The sequence below is a fragment of the Otolemur garnettii genome, unplaced genomic scaffold, assembly GCF_000181295.1.
Source record: "Otolemur garnettii isolate 467f Iridium unplaced genomic scaffold, OtoGar3 scaffold00198, whole genome shotgun sequence".
Classification (NCBI taxonomy): domain Eukaryota; kingdom Metazoa; phylum Chordata; class Mammalia; order Primates; family Galagidae; genus Otolemur; species Otolemur garnettii.
The window spans coordinates 518,210-537,540 of record NW_003852593.1 but is presented as its reverse complement, the minus strand read 5'-3'; the positions used below and the strand labels follow the sequence as shown (position 1 = coordinate 537,540).

The 19,331-nt window shown below is 51.9% G+C and overlaps 1 protein-coding gene across 1 annotated transcript; it reads left to right on the top strand.

Annotated features, from left to right (window-relative positions):
- Positions 1-11,364: 11,364 nt before the first annotated feature.
- SPON2 (spondin 2) lies at positions 11,365-16,567 on the top strand. Its single transcript, XM_003801114.1, has 5 exons — positions 11,365-11,587; positions 12,030-12,253; positions 12,327-12,518; positions 12,911-13,085; positions 16,383-16,567. Exons 1-5 carry the CDS (start codon positions 11,365-11,367, stop codon positions 16,565-16,567), a joined length of 999 nt encoding a protein of 332 aa, XP_003801162.1.
- Positions 16,568-19,331: the final 2,764 nt, after the last annotated feature.

The following is a 19,331-nucleotide window of genomic DNA, read 5'->3' as shown; positions in this document are numbered from 1 at the left end:
GCAGTGTCAGGAGGCAAAGGAGCAGGCTGGGGGCTGGGGTGCCTATGGCTGGGGCATCAGGGTGGGTTGGGGGGCAGGCTGGGGGTTCAGGGTGGGTTCCAGGGGCTGGCAAGTGGCCGCAGGCTTCCCTGTCTGAGGGGCAGGGTCCGCCAGGGGCCAGCAGTAAAAGAAGATGCCTTTTTGCCATGACCAAATGCTGTCTGGCCTTGACCCAGGATCGCAGCGGGAACCGGGTCACAGGCGGGAGGGCTGGGCTGTGTCCAGGGCGCCCACACCCCTGGGCTGGATGTTTCCCTCCGCAGCTCTGGCTGCCGGGCGAGCAAGGGCTGACCTACATTCCCAGTCACCCGTGGAAAGTGGCCCAGGAGGCTGGGCTAGGCCTGCCCATATTTTCCCGGATGGGAAGTAGGTCCCCAGAGGAGGGAGGAGATCTCCCCCTGACAACCTTGCCCCACCCCCCCGCCACCGCCAGTGCTCTGGCCCTGCTTGGCTGGCTGTGGGGAAGGCAGGGGGGCAGGGAGCTATGCAGAGGAGGGGAGCCCCAGTGGATAGGGTGCAGTGCTACCCAGGAGGCTGCACCACTTCCCTAAGACAGGCCTGGGGCAGACTTGGACACTGCTTTGAAGACCTGAGTGGTCCCTGTGCCTTTTTGGGAAAGGCCAGCAAGTCCAGCCTGATGCTCATGGCCACAAGACACATGAAGTTACAGGACAGTGGCTCCAGCTGGGAGCTGTCTGGTCTCCACCCATAGGGAGAGTGGGGGATGGCAATGGCCAATGACACTGTCTTTGTACTTGTCTCAAGGCCAGGGTGGGACAGGCCGCCATTAAGGGTCCACACTGCTGCTGGAAGATTCTGGGGACGCAGCTTGGCAGGAACATGCTAGCCCCTCCCTTGTCTACTTCTGCCCCTATCCCCACCTGAGATGGGGACTCTTAGAAGGCCAGGCAATGCCCTGTTGGGCAGGTACCCTGAGATGGGAGAGGGATGGGGTGACTAGGATGTGGGGGGAGGGGCAGGGGTGACTAGGATGTGGGGCGAGGGGCAGGGGCTGCCATACCCTCTAGTGCCCACTGAGCTGCTGGACAGAAAGGCAGGTCAGAGCCTGGGTGAGAGCCCAGGTCAGAGCCTCTGCAGAGCCTGGGTGCCATCAGCTGACTTACCTTCAGGAGCAGCTGCAGGTCCACCTGGGACACAGGTTGTGAGTGTTCAGCTCGTGTGCATACCTGCAGGCACCTCACAAGGCATGTGCACACCTGTGTGTGGCGTGTACATGGCACCATGCACATGCATGTCGGGTGTGGGGTATGTCACACTTGCGTGTGCCCTGGAGCCTCCCGTGCCAGCCTGTGGGCCTCTGCACCTCTGTACAGTACGGGCCCGGCTGAGTTGGCCCTGCCCAGAGGCACCTGGCTGCTGGCAGTCAGTCTGGGGTCCAGAGTCTGTGCTGCAGCCAGGAGGGCAGTGCTGTGTTGGGGAGGCTGGTGGGGAGCAGAGGCTCCTCCACCTCCCCAGGATCCAGGCTGCAAGTCTGTCCCTTAAAGAGATTAGGGAAGAAGGAGGATTGTCCCAAAGTAGATCCTCTCCACCCTGGAGGCACCTCCAACTTTGTCCCTTTGCAGGCCCCTGTGGCCACCTTGGGCAGAGGCTCCTCAGCCCCTCACCCTAATGGACAGCTACCAGCCACTACCCAGGCCCTTCAGCTAAGGACTCCAACAGCATTTTGTAGAACAAGAGCAGAAAACCTGACAGTTAAAGCATAACCCCCAAATTGCAACTCCCCTTCCCAGGATCCATCACCAACCCAGCCAGCCAGCAAGGGGCTGCCAAAGCCAGGCCCTAAGGGCTGACTCAGAGCTTGGACAGGTCCTTCACTCAGCAGAACTGCCTGGCTGGCCTGTAGGGTCATGAGAAGAGGGATTATCTCTGCACTAAAGCATGTCTGGGCTGGAGGGGCCGAAGGCCATCTGGTGAGCCCCACCCCATACTCCACAGTGGGAGAAACTGAGGCCTGAGAGGGCATGGCCTACATAGGGTCATGCACAAGCAAGCTGCAGAGGGGTCTGGTCTGAATCCTCACCTCTGACTCGTATTTTTTTTTAAGACAGAGCCTCAAGTTATCCCCCTTGGTAGAGTGCTGTGACATCACAGCTTACAGCGACTTCCAACTCCTAGGCTCAAGCGAGTCTCCTGCCTTAGCCTCCTAAGTAGCTGAGACCACAGGCGCCCACCACAACGCCTGGCTATTTTTTGGTTGCAGCTGTCATTGTTGTTTTGGCGGGCCTGGGCTGGATTCGAACCTACCACCTTAGGTGTATATGGCTGGCACTTTAGCCACTTGAGCCACAGGCTCCAATCCTTCACCTCTGACTCTGGCTCAGACCTCTCTAGGCCTCTCTCAGCTACCCCCACTCTGCCCCATGAAAGTCCTAAAAATGGGCCCCAGCTTGGGGGGTTGCTGGAGGCTGGGTGCACACCCAGCTGGAGGGATGGTTTATACACCAGGATGCAAAATGTAGGAATTGCTGCAAACCTTGGTGACTTGTGGGGGCCTCCTCTACCCTCTGTCCACCTGGGTTCAAACCTCTGCCCAGAATTGTTAGGAAGCCTGTGCATGGGGCTTCAGCATCTTCTCTGGGCTGTGCAGTGCAAATACAGCCCAAGGGGACCTCTCTCCTTGCAGAGCCCTCTCCTGACCCTAGGCCTTCCGTATGGATTTCAGTGTTGGGTTCCAATGCCTGATGGGGTTCCAGAGAGTATATGAGAGGAGTGTGCTCTCCCTCTGGGCCTGGGTGTCAGGTAGAAAACACCTCTGGGCCTAGCACTTTCGAAGACCAAGGCAGGAGGATCACTTGAGTTGTAGTTACAGTGAGCTGTGATGACACCGCTACAGATGACAGAGCAAGACCCTGTCTCAGAAAAAGAACAGCCAGGAGGCCAACCCCTCAGCCATGTCTGTCTACCCCTTTGGACCAAAACCCATAGTTTTTACTTTTAACTTCTGGATTAATTTTGAGTTAGTTTGTATATATGGTGTGAGGTAGGAATCCAAATTATCCTTTTACAAATGGGATCCCCAGTTGTTTAAAAAGCTGTTTTTCCTCCAGCAAATGATCTTGGCACCTTTGTTGAAACGATTTGACCATAACTGTGAGAGTCTGTCTTTGGATCCTCAGTTCTATCCCGGTGGTCTATGAGCCTGCCCCTAAGTCACACAGTCTTCATCACTATTGCTTTTTTTTATTTTTAAAATTTTTCTTATAGGGACAGAGTCTCATTATGTCACCCTCGGTAGAGTGCTATGGCATCACAGGTCACAGTAACTTCAAACTCTTGGGTTCAAACGATTCTCTTGCCTCAGCCTCTCTAGTAGTTGGGACTACAGGCGCCCACCACAACACCCAGCTATTTTGTTTTGTTTTAGCAGGCCTGGGCCAGGTTTGAATCCACCAGCCCCGGAGCATGTGGCCAGCACCCTAACCACTGAGTCATGGGTACCCAGCCAATTACTATAGGTTTGTAGCAATGTTTTTTTTTTTTTATTTGAGACAGTCTCACAGCTCATAGCAACCTCTAACTCTTGGGCTTAAGCGATTCTCTTGCCTCAGCCTCCCAAGTAGCTGGGGCTATAGGCGACTGCCACAATACCTGGCTATTTTTTTTGTTGTTGCAGTTGTCAATTATTGTTTTAGCTGGCTTAGGCCAGGCTCGAACCCACCAGCTTCAGTGATGCCCTACCCACTGAGCTACGGGTGCCGCCTACCTTTGTAGTAATTTTTGAAGTTGGGAAGTGTGTAAGTCCTCCAACTTAGTTCTTTTATAAGGTAGTTTTTGCTATGTGGGGTCTCTTGCAATTTCATATAAATTTTAGACTCAGCCTGTCAGCCTGTCCATTTCTAGGAAAAACATTTGGAATTTTGATAAGAACTATATTGGATCTTAGAACTACATTAGACCAATTTGGGGCACACTGTCTTTTTTATTTTATTTTATTTTATTTTATTTGAAACAGAGTCTCACTCTGTTGCCCTGGGTAGAGTGCTGTAGCGTCATAGCTCACAGCAACCTCAAACTCTTGGGTACAAGTGATCCTCCTGCCTCAGCCTCCCCAATAGCTGGGATTACAGGTGTATGCCATAATACCTGGCTAGTTTAGTTGCTGCTATTGTTTGTATTTTTAGTAGAGACAGGATCTTGCCCTGGCTCAGGCTGGTCCTGAACTCTTGAGCTCAATCAATCTACTCACCTCCTAGAATGCTGGGATTAGAAGTACAAGCCACCCTGCCTGGCTGAGTTTCTTGTCTTTTTGTTGTTGAGTTTTAGGAATTTTCTGCATATTCCAGACATTAATCCCTTATCAGATACATGATTTGCAAATAAAGGGTGGCCATAAAGTTCATGTGCAATTTAAAATTGCACACTATTTTAAACTACACAGGAATTTTTTATGGCCACTCTATATTTTCTTCCATTTTGTGAGTTGACATTTGCTATGCTGATATTGTCTTTTGAAACACAACGGTTTAAATTTTCATAAAGTCCACTTCATTTGTTTTTTGCCTGTGCTTTGTCATATCTAAGAAATCATTGCAAAATCCAAAGTTGTAAAGCTTTGCATTATGTTTTCTTTTAAGAAGTTTATGGCCGGGGGAGTGCCTGTAGCTAAAAGGAATAGGGCGCCGGCCCCATATGCCAGAGGTGACAGGTTCAAACCCAGGCCCAGCCAAAAACTGAAAAAAAAAAAAAAAGAAGTTTATGGCCAGGTGTGGTGGCTCACAGCTATAGTCCCAGCACTCTGTGAGGCCCAGGTGAGAGGATCCCTTGAGCTCAGGAGTTGAGACCAGCCTGAGAAAGAGCAAGACCCCATCTCTACTAAAAATAGAAAAACTAGCTGGGTGTGGTCCTGCTTGTAGTCCCAGGTCCTGGCTGAGGCAAGAGGATCTCTTGAGACCAGGCTCTCTAACCTTGGGGCACAGAATGAGACTCTATCTTCAAAAAAAAAAAAGTTTATACTTGTAATTCTTACACTTAGCTCTCTGACCTGCTGTTAGTTTTCACAGATGGTGTGAGAAGGATTAAGCTTCATTCTTCCCCATGAAGAAGATGTCCAGTTCTCTCTAGACTGTTGAAAAGACTGTTCTTTGTGAGTTAATTCTGTAAAATTTACATTCTTTGGTATGTGTGGCCATTAAGTCTCACCTCAGTTAGTTAGCTTAATTTTAATAATTGAACAGAGATTTCCTTAAATTTCCAGAACTAGCAAGTCTCCTACCTTTTGTCTTGGGGCTGTGTGTGTGTTGGGGTGTCTGCACCAACAGTTCTGCATCAGCCCTCACAGAAGCTCATGGTCAGTCAGAGGTGAGCTCTTAGGGCCTTCTTGGGTCTCCCCTGAGCATGTGCACAGCCCTGGGAATATGTGTGGCTTTCTAGATTCCCAGGCCTATATTGGAGTTTTTCCATATCTCCCATGAACTTCCCATTTCCCAGCTTTGCCTTTAAAATGTTTTTTGTTAATCTTTTATTTACCCCACCTATTAGCTACCATCTTGGGTAACTGCGAAGTTCATCAATTACCTGTCATTGTTTTCAACAATGGCCCCAATGAAAGGCCTTTCACACTGGTGAGCTCTGAGTCAGTCAAGTACAGTTAAGTTTTGCAAGTGGGGTCTTCCCGGAACCACCAGCTAGGTCAAATGATGATGACTTTCTACAAACTAGTCTTTGAAAGAACTCATTCCCTATTCTGTTTGACCCACTGGCTGCCTATCTATTGGATTTACCATTTAAGATTGTTAGTTTTCAAGGCTACTTGAGGGGGAGGATGGGCCTAGGGTAATTTAAAGCACAACAATGTTTGCTGTTGTTATCAAGATTCAGCCTGTTTTCTTGATAAAATAAATCTCCATAGATTGCTGTAAGCCTTTGGTGAATTTCAAGAGTACTGAAAAAGTTTATTTTGACTTTTTTTTAGTACATGTCTTTTATTAACGCATTTATAATTACCTGTCTTCTAGTTGACTGAAGCAGTAAGTTAGACAACATTTGCCACTTTTAAAAGTGTCTATCAAAGTGGCTGGCCATAAACACGCCAGCATCACATTCATCTGAAGGACACTCTCAGCAAGGTCAACTAATTTTGCTGTTCTCTTCCACCTGAATGTACTTCAGGACCCCCAGCTTCCCTTCTTTCTCTTATAGTTGTTCTTGTGGGTGGTGTAAGACCTCTTCTTCCTCTTCTTAGCACCACTACCATCTTTACACAAGATGAAAGATGGACTCCTTTTGAATGCTGTAGTCAAAGTATGTCTATCTTCCAGTTGCTTATCAGCAAAAATGAATCTGTGCTGATCAGAAGGAATTCCTTATCCTGGATCTTGTCCTGTACATTCTCTGTTGTATTTGAGGGTTCAATCTCAAGAGTGCTGGTCTTTCCTATGAGGGTTTTTATAAAAATCTGCATCTTGGTGGTGGTTCCACCACAGATGGCAGATCAGAAAAGAGGTTCTGACATTTTGCCAGTTGTCTCATTGCTTTGACGAAGAGCTCCCAAAGGTCCTTACTCTGTCATTCTTTTTCTTTTTTTTTTTTTTTTGCAGTTTTTGGCCAGGGCTGGGTTTGAACCCACCACCTCTGGTATATGGGGCTGGTACCCTACTCCTTTGACCCACAGGCACTGCCCCTTACTCTGTCATTTTTGTGGAGGTCCCCATAATTTGGATGAATAAAGACACTATGGAAATGCTACTGAAAACAGGCCCACATTTAAGAGAGGTGGACTGTAGCATAGAGGAGGAAAAATGGGATTTATACTGAAGCAGTAGGCTCTTTCCCCAGCTCTACGGCCCACTAGCTGTGGCCAGGCTGCCTCCCTGATATGGGACTGGAGGATTTGCCGTAATACTGGTGGGAATGCTATGAGCCAGGCATGGGGTCCAGTCATGCTTCCAGGTGGTGAGCAGCCAGGCGAGGTGTGTGCTTAGCATTAGCTCTGTAAATTGGGTAGGAGTGAATGCAAGTGGGCACCATGGAGACTGTGGCTCCCCATCTGTTCCCACCCCTCTTCCAGGTGCCTCCCTCGACTGCAGAGGCTGCAAAGCTGAGTCCAAGACCCTGGAAAACCTGACCTGATTTAGGTAGGCTCTTCCCACCAGGAGTGGTAGCAAAAACTTGAACCTAGAATGGCATTAAGCAGGAGGGATGGGCCAGGAGGAGGCCACAGCTGGCCCCTGTGGGTGGCAGTCTTGCCCAGAAGCTTTGGAAGTCAGTCGCCCTTGGAAGTCTGAACAATCTTTCTTTAACCTTCCTCACAATTCTATAAGCCACTTAACACCCGGTGTAAATCTCCGTCTGCTCACACTAGTTAGAGCAGATTTATTTCTCTGTAGGAGCCCTGACTGAAAACAAAGCCATAATTGGCAGGTGCTCCTTTGGCTGGAGGCCTGGGGGTAGAGAGCCTGGGACAATGGGGAGCCAGGGGTAACATTTCCTTAGGATGAGGGAGCTGTGAGAGCAAGGCCCTGGGGTGTAAGCAAACTAGGGGTGTCCCAGCACAGCCACCCAGTAAGGTGAAGAGAAGGGGAGGCAGGACCTGCCTGGCCCATTCTTGGGAACACCAGGCCACAAAGTTGAAACCACCTGGGGAGAGCAGGTGTGTGCAGAGACCACCGCATATGTCTGTGGATGAGCACAGAGCAGGGAATTGCCCCCATGTGGGGCTGGCTGTGTGGGTGCCTGCACCTGAGTTTTGGCATTTGTGGCAGGATCCCCCTGGGGAGGCAGTTACTGATGCCTGACATTTTGGTGGCATGGAAGACATGGCTGGGAGTCCCAACTATACCCCTGTCAGGCTGGCGGACCCATGTCCCGCCCATGGGAGGCACAGGTCAGCCCTGAGGGGGATGCTGTTTCTCAGACCCAAAGACCCAGCCACAACCCAGGCAGGAACCCCAGTGCCCTGAGGGTATCTTGGGTTCTTGGGTGGAATAAGATATGTCTAGGGGCAAGGAGCCTGCTGACCCTGCCACACACTCTTCACCCAGGGCAGCTCACAGACAGGTCCATGGAAACCTTTCCCGCCTGCTGAGATCCAATTTAAGCCACACAAACTCCAACCTCCCATCCCAGTTGGGAAGGAACTTTACAACACTTTGTACTCATCCAAAAGTCCAACATTAGCAACTCATTTTGGTTAACAGACACGGTTTAAAAATTGCCAACACCCTGGGAGTGCTGGGCCTGTCAATTATTCACACTGTCTGAGCTACAGTGACCAGGGGAGGCCTGTGAGGCCATGGGAGACTGGACTGGGTGTGGACAGGACTGCTTGGCCAGCTGCAGCCACAGCCCTGCACCACACTCCTCTGGCAACCACCTTGGGGCTAGTGGCTAGGAGTGACCTCCAGGAAGGCCCTGTCCTCAGAGGACACTGAGTGAACTTTAGTGAGGATAGTAGCATCAACCGGCTAACTAAACACTTAATGAGTAACAGACTCCAGTCTACACAGCGTATCCTCTCCACCTCCAGACCACCACAGTCTCCAGTGTACTAGGGTCACTTCTGTGGCCCCATCTCTAGACGCAGAGGGTGTCCACGTGTTGAGTGAATGGGTACAGATGCTGTAGGCTCCTGCCCTTGTGCACGGAAGTCCTTCTGTGTGAGGGCACCCTACAGAGTGGTACTCCATGTGTGCCTCGGCAGGAGTGGCACATGGCATCCAGGTTTACAAAGGGAGTCTGAGGGTCAAAGGGCTTCCTGGGGAATTGTGGAAAGCACACAGTCATGTAGGCTGACCTGGAGGACGGTCCCCCCTCAGTGCAGTGATGGCTCCACCTAAGACCTCAGTGCAACACAACCTCAGGGGCTGTAGGTTCCAGAAATTAAGCCCACCTCTCCCTACCCTCTCTGAGCACAGCAAAGAACCCTTCCTATGTCCATGACCCTTCTCAGGCATGCTTTTCAGGGGGACACTGCCACCATGGAAAGAAGTTCTTCCCTGGCCACTTTCTGGTCCAGCCCAGCACCCTCCTGTGACTGCCACAGGCATATCAGCTGTAGCCCTGCTAGGGGTGCCCCAGACCTGTCGATCCCCATCCCAGCTGGACCCCCAAATTGCAGAGCCTTCCTGAGGCATGTGAGGGGTGGGGGCTGGGAGTGGAGATTCCAGGTCCCCTTGGCCTCCTGTTAGCTGGGGTGAGATCCAAGGCTGTAGCCACTGCTGCATCTGGGCTGAGAACCAAACTATACCAGGTGAACCGTGTGTGTCTGGCTCCTAGCACACGATGGTGTCCAAGTATGTCTCCCACTTCTTTTCTCTAACTCAGAATCAGCTGTGTTTCCAAGGAGCCCATGCTCACTTCTGTGAGGAGTGGTGGAAAGGCTATAGAAGGAGCTACACATCCCTATAAAGTCTCTTCACACACTTCGACTGATGGAACATGTCCCACCATGTGGATGTAGACATGAACAGGGATGCAGGTGCGCTGCCCAGCTTATGCACAAAGGTATAGAACAATGCCACTTTTCTCAGTAGGTTTTTTATTTTGAAAAATAGAGTTTTCATAAAACATTATGCTTTTATGTTATCATGTAATAGCCGTTGTTACTCTTAAGGGTATTAATAAGTGTTCTGGACATTTCTGTTATGATTTAGACATAGTAAGTATTAATAGGTATAACCCATACAAATAAAAGTTCTCTGGGGTCCTCAATGGCTTTTAAGGGTGTGCAGAGTCCTCAGTTGGAATTTGTCTTTGGCCTGAGGCCCTGGGGCCTGACACCGTATTCAGAGCTACAACTACATTTAGTTCAAATATAGGTTAGGTCGTTCGTTTTTATTTGCATTCTATCCTTTTTCACTCTATCCATTTTCCCTCTCTCTGAACATGGAAACATTAACAGCGCTCTGTAAATGAGGAGTTTTGTGTAAGCTTAGAAGCTCGAGGCAATTCCACTGAGCAGAGGCAGAGGTGGAACTGTTGAGCAAGTTGTCTCTACTCTCCTCCCTCCTGGTTTCCAAATCTTGTGACCAGGGCTCTAGATAGGCTCTCCTATCATTAAGCCACCAGCTTCAGAATCCGTTAGCACTTCCCAGAGGCAGGCAGTGTGACAGCCTAGGTTCTTGGGAGGGTGGCCCTGCCCCCTGAGCACTGACTCTGAGTCCATGAAGGGGTCTACAGTGCCTGGGGCTATTCCCAGTTCTCACAGTTTTAGGCCATGACAGGGAAGAAGAGGTTGAAATTCAGGTGCCCAAGAGCCAGGGATGCCTGAGCTGAAAGTTGGTGGCTCTCCTGCCCACACCAACACAGGCCAAGTGGCTCCCTGCTTAGGAAGGGGTAGTTGGGCTTTAATTCAGCCAAACAAGAGCCCTGTGTCCCCCCTCCCTGCTGTCCCCATATAGGAATATAGAGCTCCCTGTAGTAGCACCCTGGAGACTCCAGGAAGGGGCTTGAGGGAAAAGAAGAGAGGGAGAGAGAGGGAAAGGGAGGGAGAAAGCCGAGGGAGGAGTGCAGGGGAGGGACCGGCGGACAAAGAAAGGGGTGCGGCAGCAGCAGCGGCGGTGGCAAGGGGAGGGGTGATCCAGCCTGAGAGAAGCTTTGTGAGGCAGTCGGAGGAGCTGGAGGACAGAGTGTGTGGCTTCTGCAGCCCTGACCCTGCTCCTTCCTGCGATATCCTGTGGGCCCCTCTCTTTAGGCCAGGGGGGCCACAGGGCTAGGAGGAACGGGAGCCTCTTGTCGGGACGCTGGGACCAGCTGGCGGCCCTCAGCTCCACTGCCTGCCCTCCCACTGCTCTTGCCGGTGAGTACAGCAAGCGCCTTCCTCCCTGGGATGCAGACCCATAGAAGGTCTGGGCCTCCTAGCACTTTCGCCCCAGCCTAGAAACCTGCAAAATCCCAAGAGGGAGACCCATCCTAGTTACTGGCTGCTGCCCAGCTTTGCTACTCGGCCAAGTTTACGTGAGGTCCAGGATTTCAGCAACGGCAGGGACACAGCAGAGCCTCCCTAGCCGCGCCCAGACTGGCCCAGCGAGCTGCAAGGCTGCTGGCTCAGCTGCTCTGCCGGGGTATGCATGGATCCTCCGTACTGTAACCTCTTGGTGGTGACCCTTTGGTCCTTGCAGGCCCATAGCCTGATCAAATCTAGCCTTGTGTACCTTCACTTCCCGGGATGGGGGTTGGAAACTCAGTGAGAGAGCTCACAGAGCAGGGTGGATATGCAGGCAGGCACCCCCAACCACCCTCAGGGCTCCTGGCACCCATGGGTGTCCCTGTGAGCCCTCTCTGGTCTCAATACCGGGGGCTGGCATGCCTAGGAGCATCTGGAGATGATGCCAGCAAGTGGCCATACTCCCCCTTTGCTCCTAGGTGATGGAAAACCTCAGCCCAGCCACCGCCCTGGGCAGGGCCCTCTGGGCTCTCCTCCTGGCCACACTGGGCTCCACCTCTGGCCAGCCTTTTGGGGGAGAGTCCGTCTGCACAGCTAGAGCCCTAGCCAAATACAGCATCACCTTTACGGGCAAGTGGAGCCAGACAGCTTTCCCCAAGCAGTACCCGCTGTTCCGGCCCCCAGCACAGTGGTCTTCCCTGTTGGGTAAGTGCAGCACCTCCCCTGTCCCTAGTTGAGGGATATTCAGCAGTGACCCTATTCCACCCAGGAGGCTATAGCATGGGGACAACTGTCACCACAGCAGCTTCACATTACTCTACAGTTGGAGGGCACTCTCTCATCTAACAGACATTGGTGTAGGAATACTAAGCTAAGCTCCTACTGTGTGCTGCCAGGCGATGTTCTTGGCTCCAGGGATGTGCTGGGCACAGGATGGCTGGGTCAGGGGGAGGCCTGGCTGGGACACTGGTCACATCAGCAGATGTCTGGGCAGCCACAGGATCCACAGGCTACATCTGGGAGGGATGAAAGTGGTTCCTACCCTGCAGCCAAGAGAGCTGATACTCAGGGAAGGGGGATGTGGTGTCCACTCAGGCCGGCCAACCGGATTTGAGCCTGGGACCCCATTGCCTCTCTCATTCTGCAGGGGCTGCACACAGCTCTGACTATAGTATGTGGAGGAAGAACCAGTACGTCAGCAATGGGCTGCGGGATTTTGCAGAACGTGGGGAAGCCTGGACTCTGATGAGGGAGATCGAGGCTGCCGGGGAGAAGCTCCAGAGTGTGCATGGGGTGTTTGCAGCCCCTGCTGTTCCCAGTGGCACCGGGCAGACCTCCACGGAGCTGGAGGTCCACTCCAGGCACTCGCTGGTGAGTGCCAGCCGGCAGGGCGGGCAGGCCGGGCGCGAGGCTCTAGCAGGTGCTGAGTGGTGGCTGCACCCAGGTGTCCTTCGTGGTGCGCATCATCCCCAGCCCCGACTGGTTTGTGGGCATTGACAGTCTGGACCTGTGCGAGGGAGGCCGCTGGAAGGAGCAGGTGGCCCTGGACTTGCACCCATATGACGCTGGGACAGACAGCGGTTTCACCTTCTCCTCCCCCAACTTTGCCACCATCCCTCAGGACACAGTGACTGAGGTGAGTGAGCGACAACCCCCTTTGTCATTCCAGGAGGACCAGAGTCAAGCATCTCTGCCTGCCAGAGTTGGCTCTGCCTGTGGTGTTGGGCAGCGAGCAGGGCAGTCCCTTCCCACTACAGGGAGGAGTCATCATGGGGGTCTTGACTTTACGCCCAGTTCCCAGGCCCAGCTCTGGGCTGTAGTGAGGAGCATATGCAACCCTGCATATCTCAGGTGACCCTGTGGCACCATACACCAGGCAGGGGGCATGGCCAGCCCACCTCAGTCCAGGTTGGGGGCTGTGTTCCAGCACTGCTCTGTTGGACAATGGGTACTGGCCCTAGGGGGACACATACGTAGGAAGGTGTGCCTCTGAGACCCGGGTGCGAAGTGCTTCTTCCTCCACCCCAGATAACATCCTCCTCGCCCAGTCACCCCGCAAATTCCTTCTACTATCCACGGCTGAAGTCCTTGCCTCCCATCGCCAGGGTTACCCTGGTACGGCTCCGGCAGGGCTCAAGGGCCTTTGTGCCCCCGACCCTGGGCCTGGCCAGCAGGGACAACGAGATTGTCGACAGCCTCTCAGGTAACTGCCTAGCTTCCCACCCACCCCCATATTGCAGGGGCCAGCCGAGACACTGGGACACAGTGATGGGGAGGGATAGGCCCAGGAGGCATGGAAAGGACCCTGAGCCTCCCATCCGTGCACCTCCTGGGCCCTCCCTGGTGCTCTGATTTGGAGGGAGATGTGATGTGCCTCTGGTCGTGTCCTGTGGCAGGAGCCACAGCTCAGAGTTGTGCAGGGTATGTGTCCCCCTGGTGGCTCAGGTGGCTAAACATATACAGTGATCCCTGTGCCAGGCACTGTGCAGTATGCAAGTGTCTTCAAGACAGTCCCTAAGGGACATAGCTTTGGGGTCACATGGACAGTCTCTGAGCTACTTCATTCACTGCCAGATGATGCTAACTTAACAGATTTAGCATGGGTGACTCGGACACTGAGCCAAAGATTCCAGTGCCACCTTCCACTTTACGGTCCAGACATGATAAAAGCCCGGAATATCTGAAAGGCTGTGTCCCACCAGAAATGTGCCCACCAGTGACCTGTATGTCACAGCAAACAGGGACAGAGATGATATTGACTAAATTAGGTTCTGTCTGTTCCTTCCCTACAGAGGGAGACACCCATGTCTACAGGGCAAGGTCTGTCCTGAGAGGTACCAGGCCCAATCTCACCCACCACATCCAGCTCAGGTTCTGCCCATGTGGGCACCAGGAGTACTCTATAGCAACACTACCATGGCAGGCAATGGCCACTGGTCTCCCAGTCTTACCGGTTGTGGACACTGGAGGCAGGATGAACTTCCCATGTGCAGAGGGAGGACTCAATGGGCCCCAAAATGTCTCCTTCCCAACGAAGAGCTGGAGTCAACTCAAACCTGGCAGGCTGAGGAGCTTTGTCAGCAGTAAGCCCAGTTGTCTTCTGCCTCAGTGGCCTTTCAGGCAGGCCTCACCAATGCCAGGGTCAGGTCAGTTGGGAGGCAGTGAGTTCTGCAAGGCAGACAGGAAGTATACTGCAGGCCAGAGGCCATGCCTGGCTCCGAGTCCCTCCTCCTGTAGAGTCTGGGCTGACCTCACTATGGCCCTGGATGGCAGTGCTGCCCTTGCCCAACTCGGGCAATGTGTCTTTGCTCCTTTGTCCAAGTGGATGTGCAATTCCAGGTGGACACCTGTGAAGTTATTCATCCAATGGGTAAATACTACTAAGTGCTAGCCACGCACTACAGACAAGGCACAGTCTGGCAAGAGGACCCACCAGATGGTCCAGGGAGGTGTGGATCTGCCCCACCCCAGGGCTCCTAGCTCCAGGGTGCAGAGAGACCATGGCTAGCACCTTGGGCCAGAAGAGGGATAAAGTCAGCTGTGATCAAGCATGAAGGGCCTTGCAGGGCAGGGTGCAGGGGATTGTGTGTGCCCTGAGCTCAGAGGGACCAGAACTGGACATAGAGTAGGGACAGGAGGCACATAGAGCTGGTTGTGCTGCAGGGGAGGAGCTGCATGGTGAGAAGTCCACCCAGAGGGGCTGGCATAGCTGTGTAGGTTCCAGCCAAGTCCCTTCTCTACCCAGCACTCCAGATGTCTGGGAGGTGCCACCCAGCCACACATACCCCTGTGTCCTGCCTCCCTGTGCCCTGGCGGCTTTCCCCCAGTACCACCATACCCTCAGTGTGGGGATGGAGCCTGTGCCATGGCCCATGGGGGCCTCCAATGCTACACTCAGCCCAAAATCTGATTGGGGGTTGCCCAGCAGGCTCCTGCCAGATAGCACCACCTTGGCTTCCTACAGGATACCTACCCTCTTCCCCCACTCAGGAACCTGTAGAGCAGTGGTTCTCTATCTTCCTAATGCTGTGACCTTTTAATACAGTTCCTGTGTGTTGTGACCTACAGATTGAGAACTGCTGCTGCTGTAGAGCCTAGAGGTCCATGTGTGAAGCCTCTGCTGCAGCCCTGGGGCCCTGTGGCTGGTCGTTAACTCCTCACCACAGCCATAAAGATGGAGAGTGGCTGCCATGTGGCAATGCAGGCTCAGGTGTTCCCCGCAGGCTGGCCGCCGTGGCCCCTTCCCTGTAGTCTGCTTTCCTTCCCAAATCCACCAAGCACCTGTCAGTTGTTTCTGGGGTTCTTATCCTTCAGCTGCCACAGAGCTGGTCACAGGAACTGGCAGGGTGTACTAGGAGAGCTGAGTGGACCCAGTGCCCTGATGCTGGCTGAGGACATCACGCTGTCCTCACATGCACAGCTGAGCAAGGTTGGGCTCCTGGTCACCTAGGGGCTGCCCACCCTGGCCCTGAAGCCATGGAGAAACACTGCCCATCTGCTGGTTTGGCATGTGGTGCACATACAAGGCATTTCCCCTTTGCTTTGAAAAAATAGATTTTACCCAGTGATTCAACCATCACCCCAAATTAATGATTTTTTTTTTGAAACAGAGTCTCACTATGTTGCCCTTGGTAGAGTGCTGTGGTGTCACAGCTCATAGTAACCTCAAACTCTTGGGCTTAAGCAATTGTCTTGCCTCAGCCTCCCAAGTAGCTGGGACTAAAGGCACCTGCCACATTGCTCGACTATTTTTTGTTGTTGTCGTTGTAGTAGTCATTGTTGTTTAGCTGGCCTGGGCTGGGTTCGAACCCACCAGCCTTGGTGCACATGGCCGGTGCCATAACCACTGAGACTGATTTATTTTTTTGAGACAAAGTCTCACTCAGTTGCTCTGGGGTTGAGTGCTGTAGCATCATAGCTCACAACAACCTCAGACTCTTGGGCTCAACGGATTCTCTTGCCTCAGCCTCCGAAGTAGCTGGGACTATAGGTACCCGCCATAACACCCAGCTGTTTTTTTTAAGAGACTGGGCCTCACTCTTGCTCAGGCTGGTCTCAAACTCCTGAGCTCAGGCAACCCACCTGCTTGGCCTCCTAGAGTGCAAATTAATTATTTTTAAGTTGACAAAAACAACTGTGACACAGGACAATAAGAGCAACAGCACCGAAAATGAGCTTCATGAAGGACAAGGCCCCACAAGCCCTACTCAGCCCAATGTCAGCGTTAGGGTAGATGGGCAAGTCTGGACTCTGGTCGGAGCAGTGTCTGCAGCAGAAGCGTCCTCCCCTCTCCCGGGTCTGTTTCCAAAGCCCTAGATGCCAGCTTTGGGTGATGGCACTTGGCACCCAGCCGGTAGGCTCCAGATGGGCAACTGGTAGGAGTCTGTACTATGCCTCCATCCTGTAGCTTCCTCTGCAGGTGTGTCTCTTCAAGCCTGTAGAGGGCATCCCCAAGCACCTCTTCCATTGGTGTTCACGGTCTCACTTGTGCTTGGTGCAGGTCCAGAGACGCCACTGGACTGTGAGGTCTCCCTGTGGTCATCCTGGGGGCTATGCACAGGCCCCTGTGGGAAGTTAGGAGCCAAGACCAGAACGCGTTATGTCCGAGTGCAGCCTGCCAATGATGGGACCCCCTGCCCCGAGCTCAAAGAAGAGGCTGAGTGTGTCCCTGATAACTGTGTCTAAGACCAGAGCCCTACAGCCCCCAGGACTCCTTGAACCTTGGGGTGCTTGGGTCTGGGGCACAGGGAGGAGAGGTCTGGGAACAGAACTTGTTCAGCTTCTTCCTAAGGGCTCCTCGAGGGGCTGCTGTAAACTGTCCCACTGTAATTTATTGCCGCCTGTGAAGCTGCCTTCCTGCAGATAGCACCTGCACCAGCACCCAGGTAAGATGACCTCCCTGGTGCAGGTGCAGGCACCTATGCGGCAGTGAGATACCTCAGAACTGGTGCCAGATTCAAGCGGGGCAGCAGCATGAGACCTGAAAACACAGGGCAGTTTCGGGAACCTCACATGGCATTTTCACATTACTGATCTCTTTGTGTTTGAATAAAGACCTATTCCCAACAGATGTCACTGCTGTCCTTACACCTTTCTGCTCAGGTGCGTAGTAACAGGACACACATTTAACAGGCGCCCAGTGACGCTGGTGAGGGGAATGGATGCACCATGCTCCGTGGGCCTTGCGGGTGTCAGGGACACTACCACACAGAACCAGGCAGTGTAGGGTGCCAGGTGTATCCCACCCCACAGGCTCAGCGCCCACAGTGAGGTCCCCAGAGTGAGCAGGAAGCTCAGAGGGTGGTCAGAGAGCTCTTAGTGCCCTCTGGGTGGGGTGGCTCTGCTTTGTGCTCCAGTGGGGCCTCAGAGCCCCAGGCCCGGCCTGGGCTGTGCAAGTTACAGACAGACATGCAGGGGATGGCCCCTCTCAACAGCTCAGCTCCTCACACCAAGGACCTGGCAAAGTACCCTCATTCCTCTGAAGGCTGAGACTCCCACAGCCCTGATGACTCTAGAATCAGGCCCTAGGCCCACCTTCCCCCACTCTGCACCCATCTTCCCCCACTGCCCTTGGAAACTCCTGAACAAAAATAAGCCTGAGCTCACAAATGCACTGAGTTCTGAGGTTATGTGAAGATCAGAAAAACCTCTGGTTAAGTTTTCCTGATGTCTTTTGGACCAGTGGTCCTGAGGCACCTGTGGACCACACTGTGCACTCAGGACTTACGAGGTCCCCAGGACATGGACTCACCAAACACACCTCACACCAGCTTAATACCACACAATCTGCAGAGTCTGCAAACTACAGATCAGACTCCCTGAGCCAGTGGGGTTGAGGTGATCAGGTGTGGGGTTTGGAGAGCAGGTAACCGTGTGAGCCCAACCAGGAGCACAAATTCCAATGTACCAGAGTAGCACACAGATGTGGATTCAAACCTCAACAGGTGGATGGAACACTCCAGTCATAGGACAAAGATTATAAGATAAGATCACAAGCCCCTGTGCTATCCTAGGGCCTGTGAAGTCCCTTAAAGGTAGCTGGGTACAGTGGTTCATGCCTGTAATTCTAGCACTTTGGGAGGTTGAAGTGGGAGGACTGCTTGAAGCAAGAGTTTGAGACTAGCCTGGACAACACAGAGACCCTATTTGCAAAAATAATGAAAATTAGCTGGGCATGAAGGCATAAGCCTATAGTCCCCGCTATCCGCATGATGACATGGAGGTGCCTTCACAGAAGCCACCAGGTCTTACAGTGGAAGACTGCCCTGCTTACTAGGCACTGAGATTTGAGGGAGACAGACAGTGAGAGTAAACCAATGAAGGAATCTATGTCAGGAATCCAGCAGGAGCTCTGGAGCAGAGGGGACAGGACGCTGCTACACTCTCAGGAAGGTGGTGGGGATACCCCATGACAATTCCACATGTGAGCAGAAGGTACATGGGCCTCAGGGCTGTGGTCCCACACAGCTAGTCCCTGCCCCAGGTTTATTTTTTGGGGGGCAATTTTTTTTCTTTTCCTTTTTTTTATAATTAAATCACAGTAGTGTACATTAATACTATCATGGGGTACACTGTACTGTTTCTGTATACAATTTGAAATACTTTTATCCGACTAGTTAACATAGCCTTCATGTCTTTTTTTTAGTTATTGTGTTAAGACATTTATATTCTACAATTAGAGAGATTCACATGTACCCTTATAGGATGAACCATAGGCGTGATCCCTGGGGGTGGGGAGCAAATTTTTAAACCAAAGAATTTTTAAAAGTTTAGGGAACATTTATTACTATTCTATTATGTATTTGTTATGATTTTGGTATAGGATAATGCTGACCTTATAGAATGAATCCAAATGTTCCTTTCTCCTCTTTGTAAAAAACTGACAATAACTTTTCCTTAAATGTTTTATAGAATATTTTACATAATTCACCAGTGAGGCCAGCAGTTTTCTTTGTGAGAAGGGTTTTTAATTACAATTTGTTTATTAGATATATGGCTATTCAGATGTTGTATTTTTTCTTGTGACAGTTTTGGTAATTTGTGCTTTCAAGTAATTTGCCAATTTCATCCAAATTATCATATTTATTGGCATAACTAATTTATCATTTTTTAATGTTTGCAGAATTCATAGTGACTTCCCTTCTTCCATCTCATATTGGTAATTTGTAGGTTTTTTCTCCTTTTTCTTTGATCAGTACAGCCAAAGGTTTATCAATTTTATTGGTTTTTCAAAGAACTAGTTTTGGTTTGATTAGCTTTCTTTAGTGTTTGTTCACTTTGTTTCAGTAATTTCCACATTTTCTTGTACTAACATTTTGTTGGGTCTTTGTTTTTTTACCAGTCTGATAATCTCTGCCTTTAACATCATTTACGTTTGGCTTGGCACCTGTGGCTCGAGTGGCTAAGATGCCAGCCACATACACCTAAGGTGGTGGGTTCGAATCCAGCC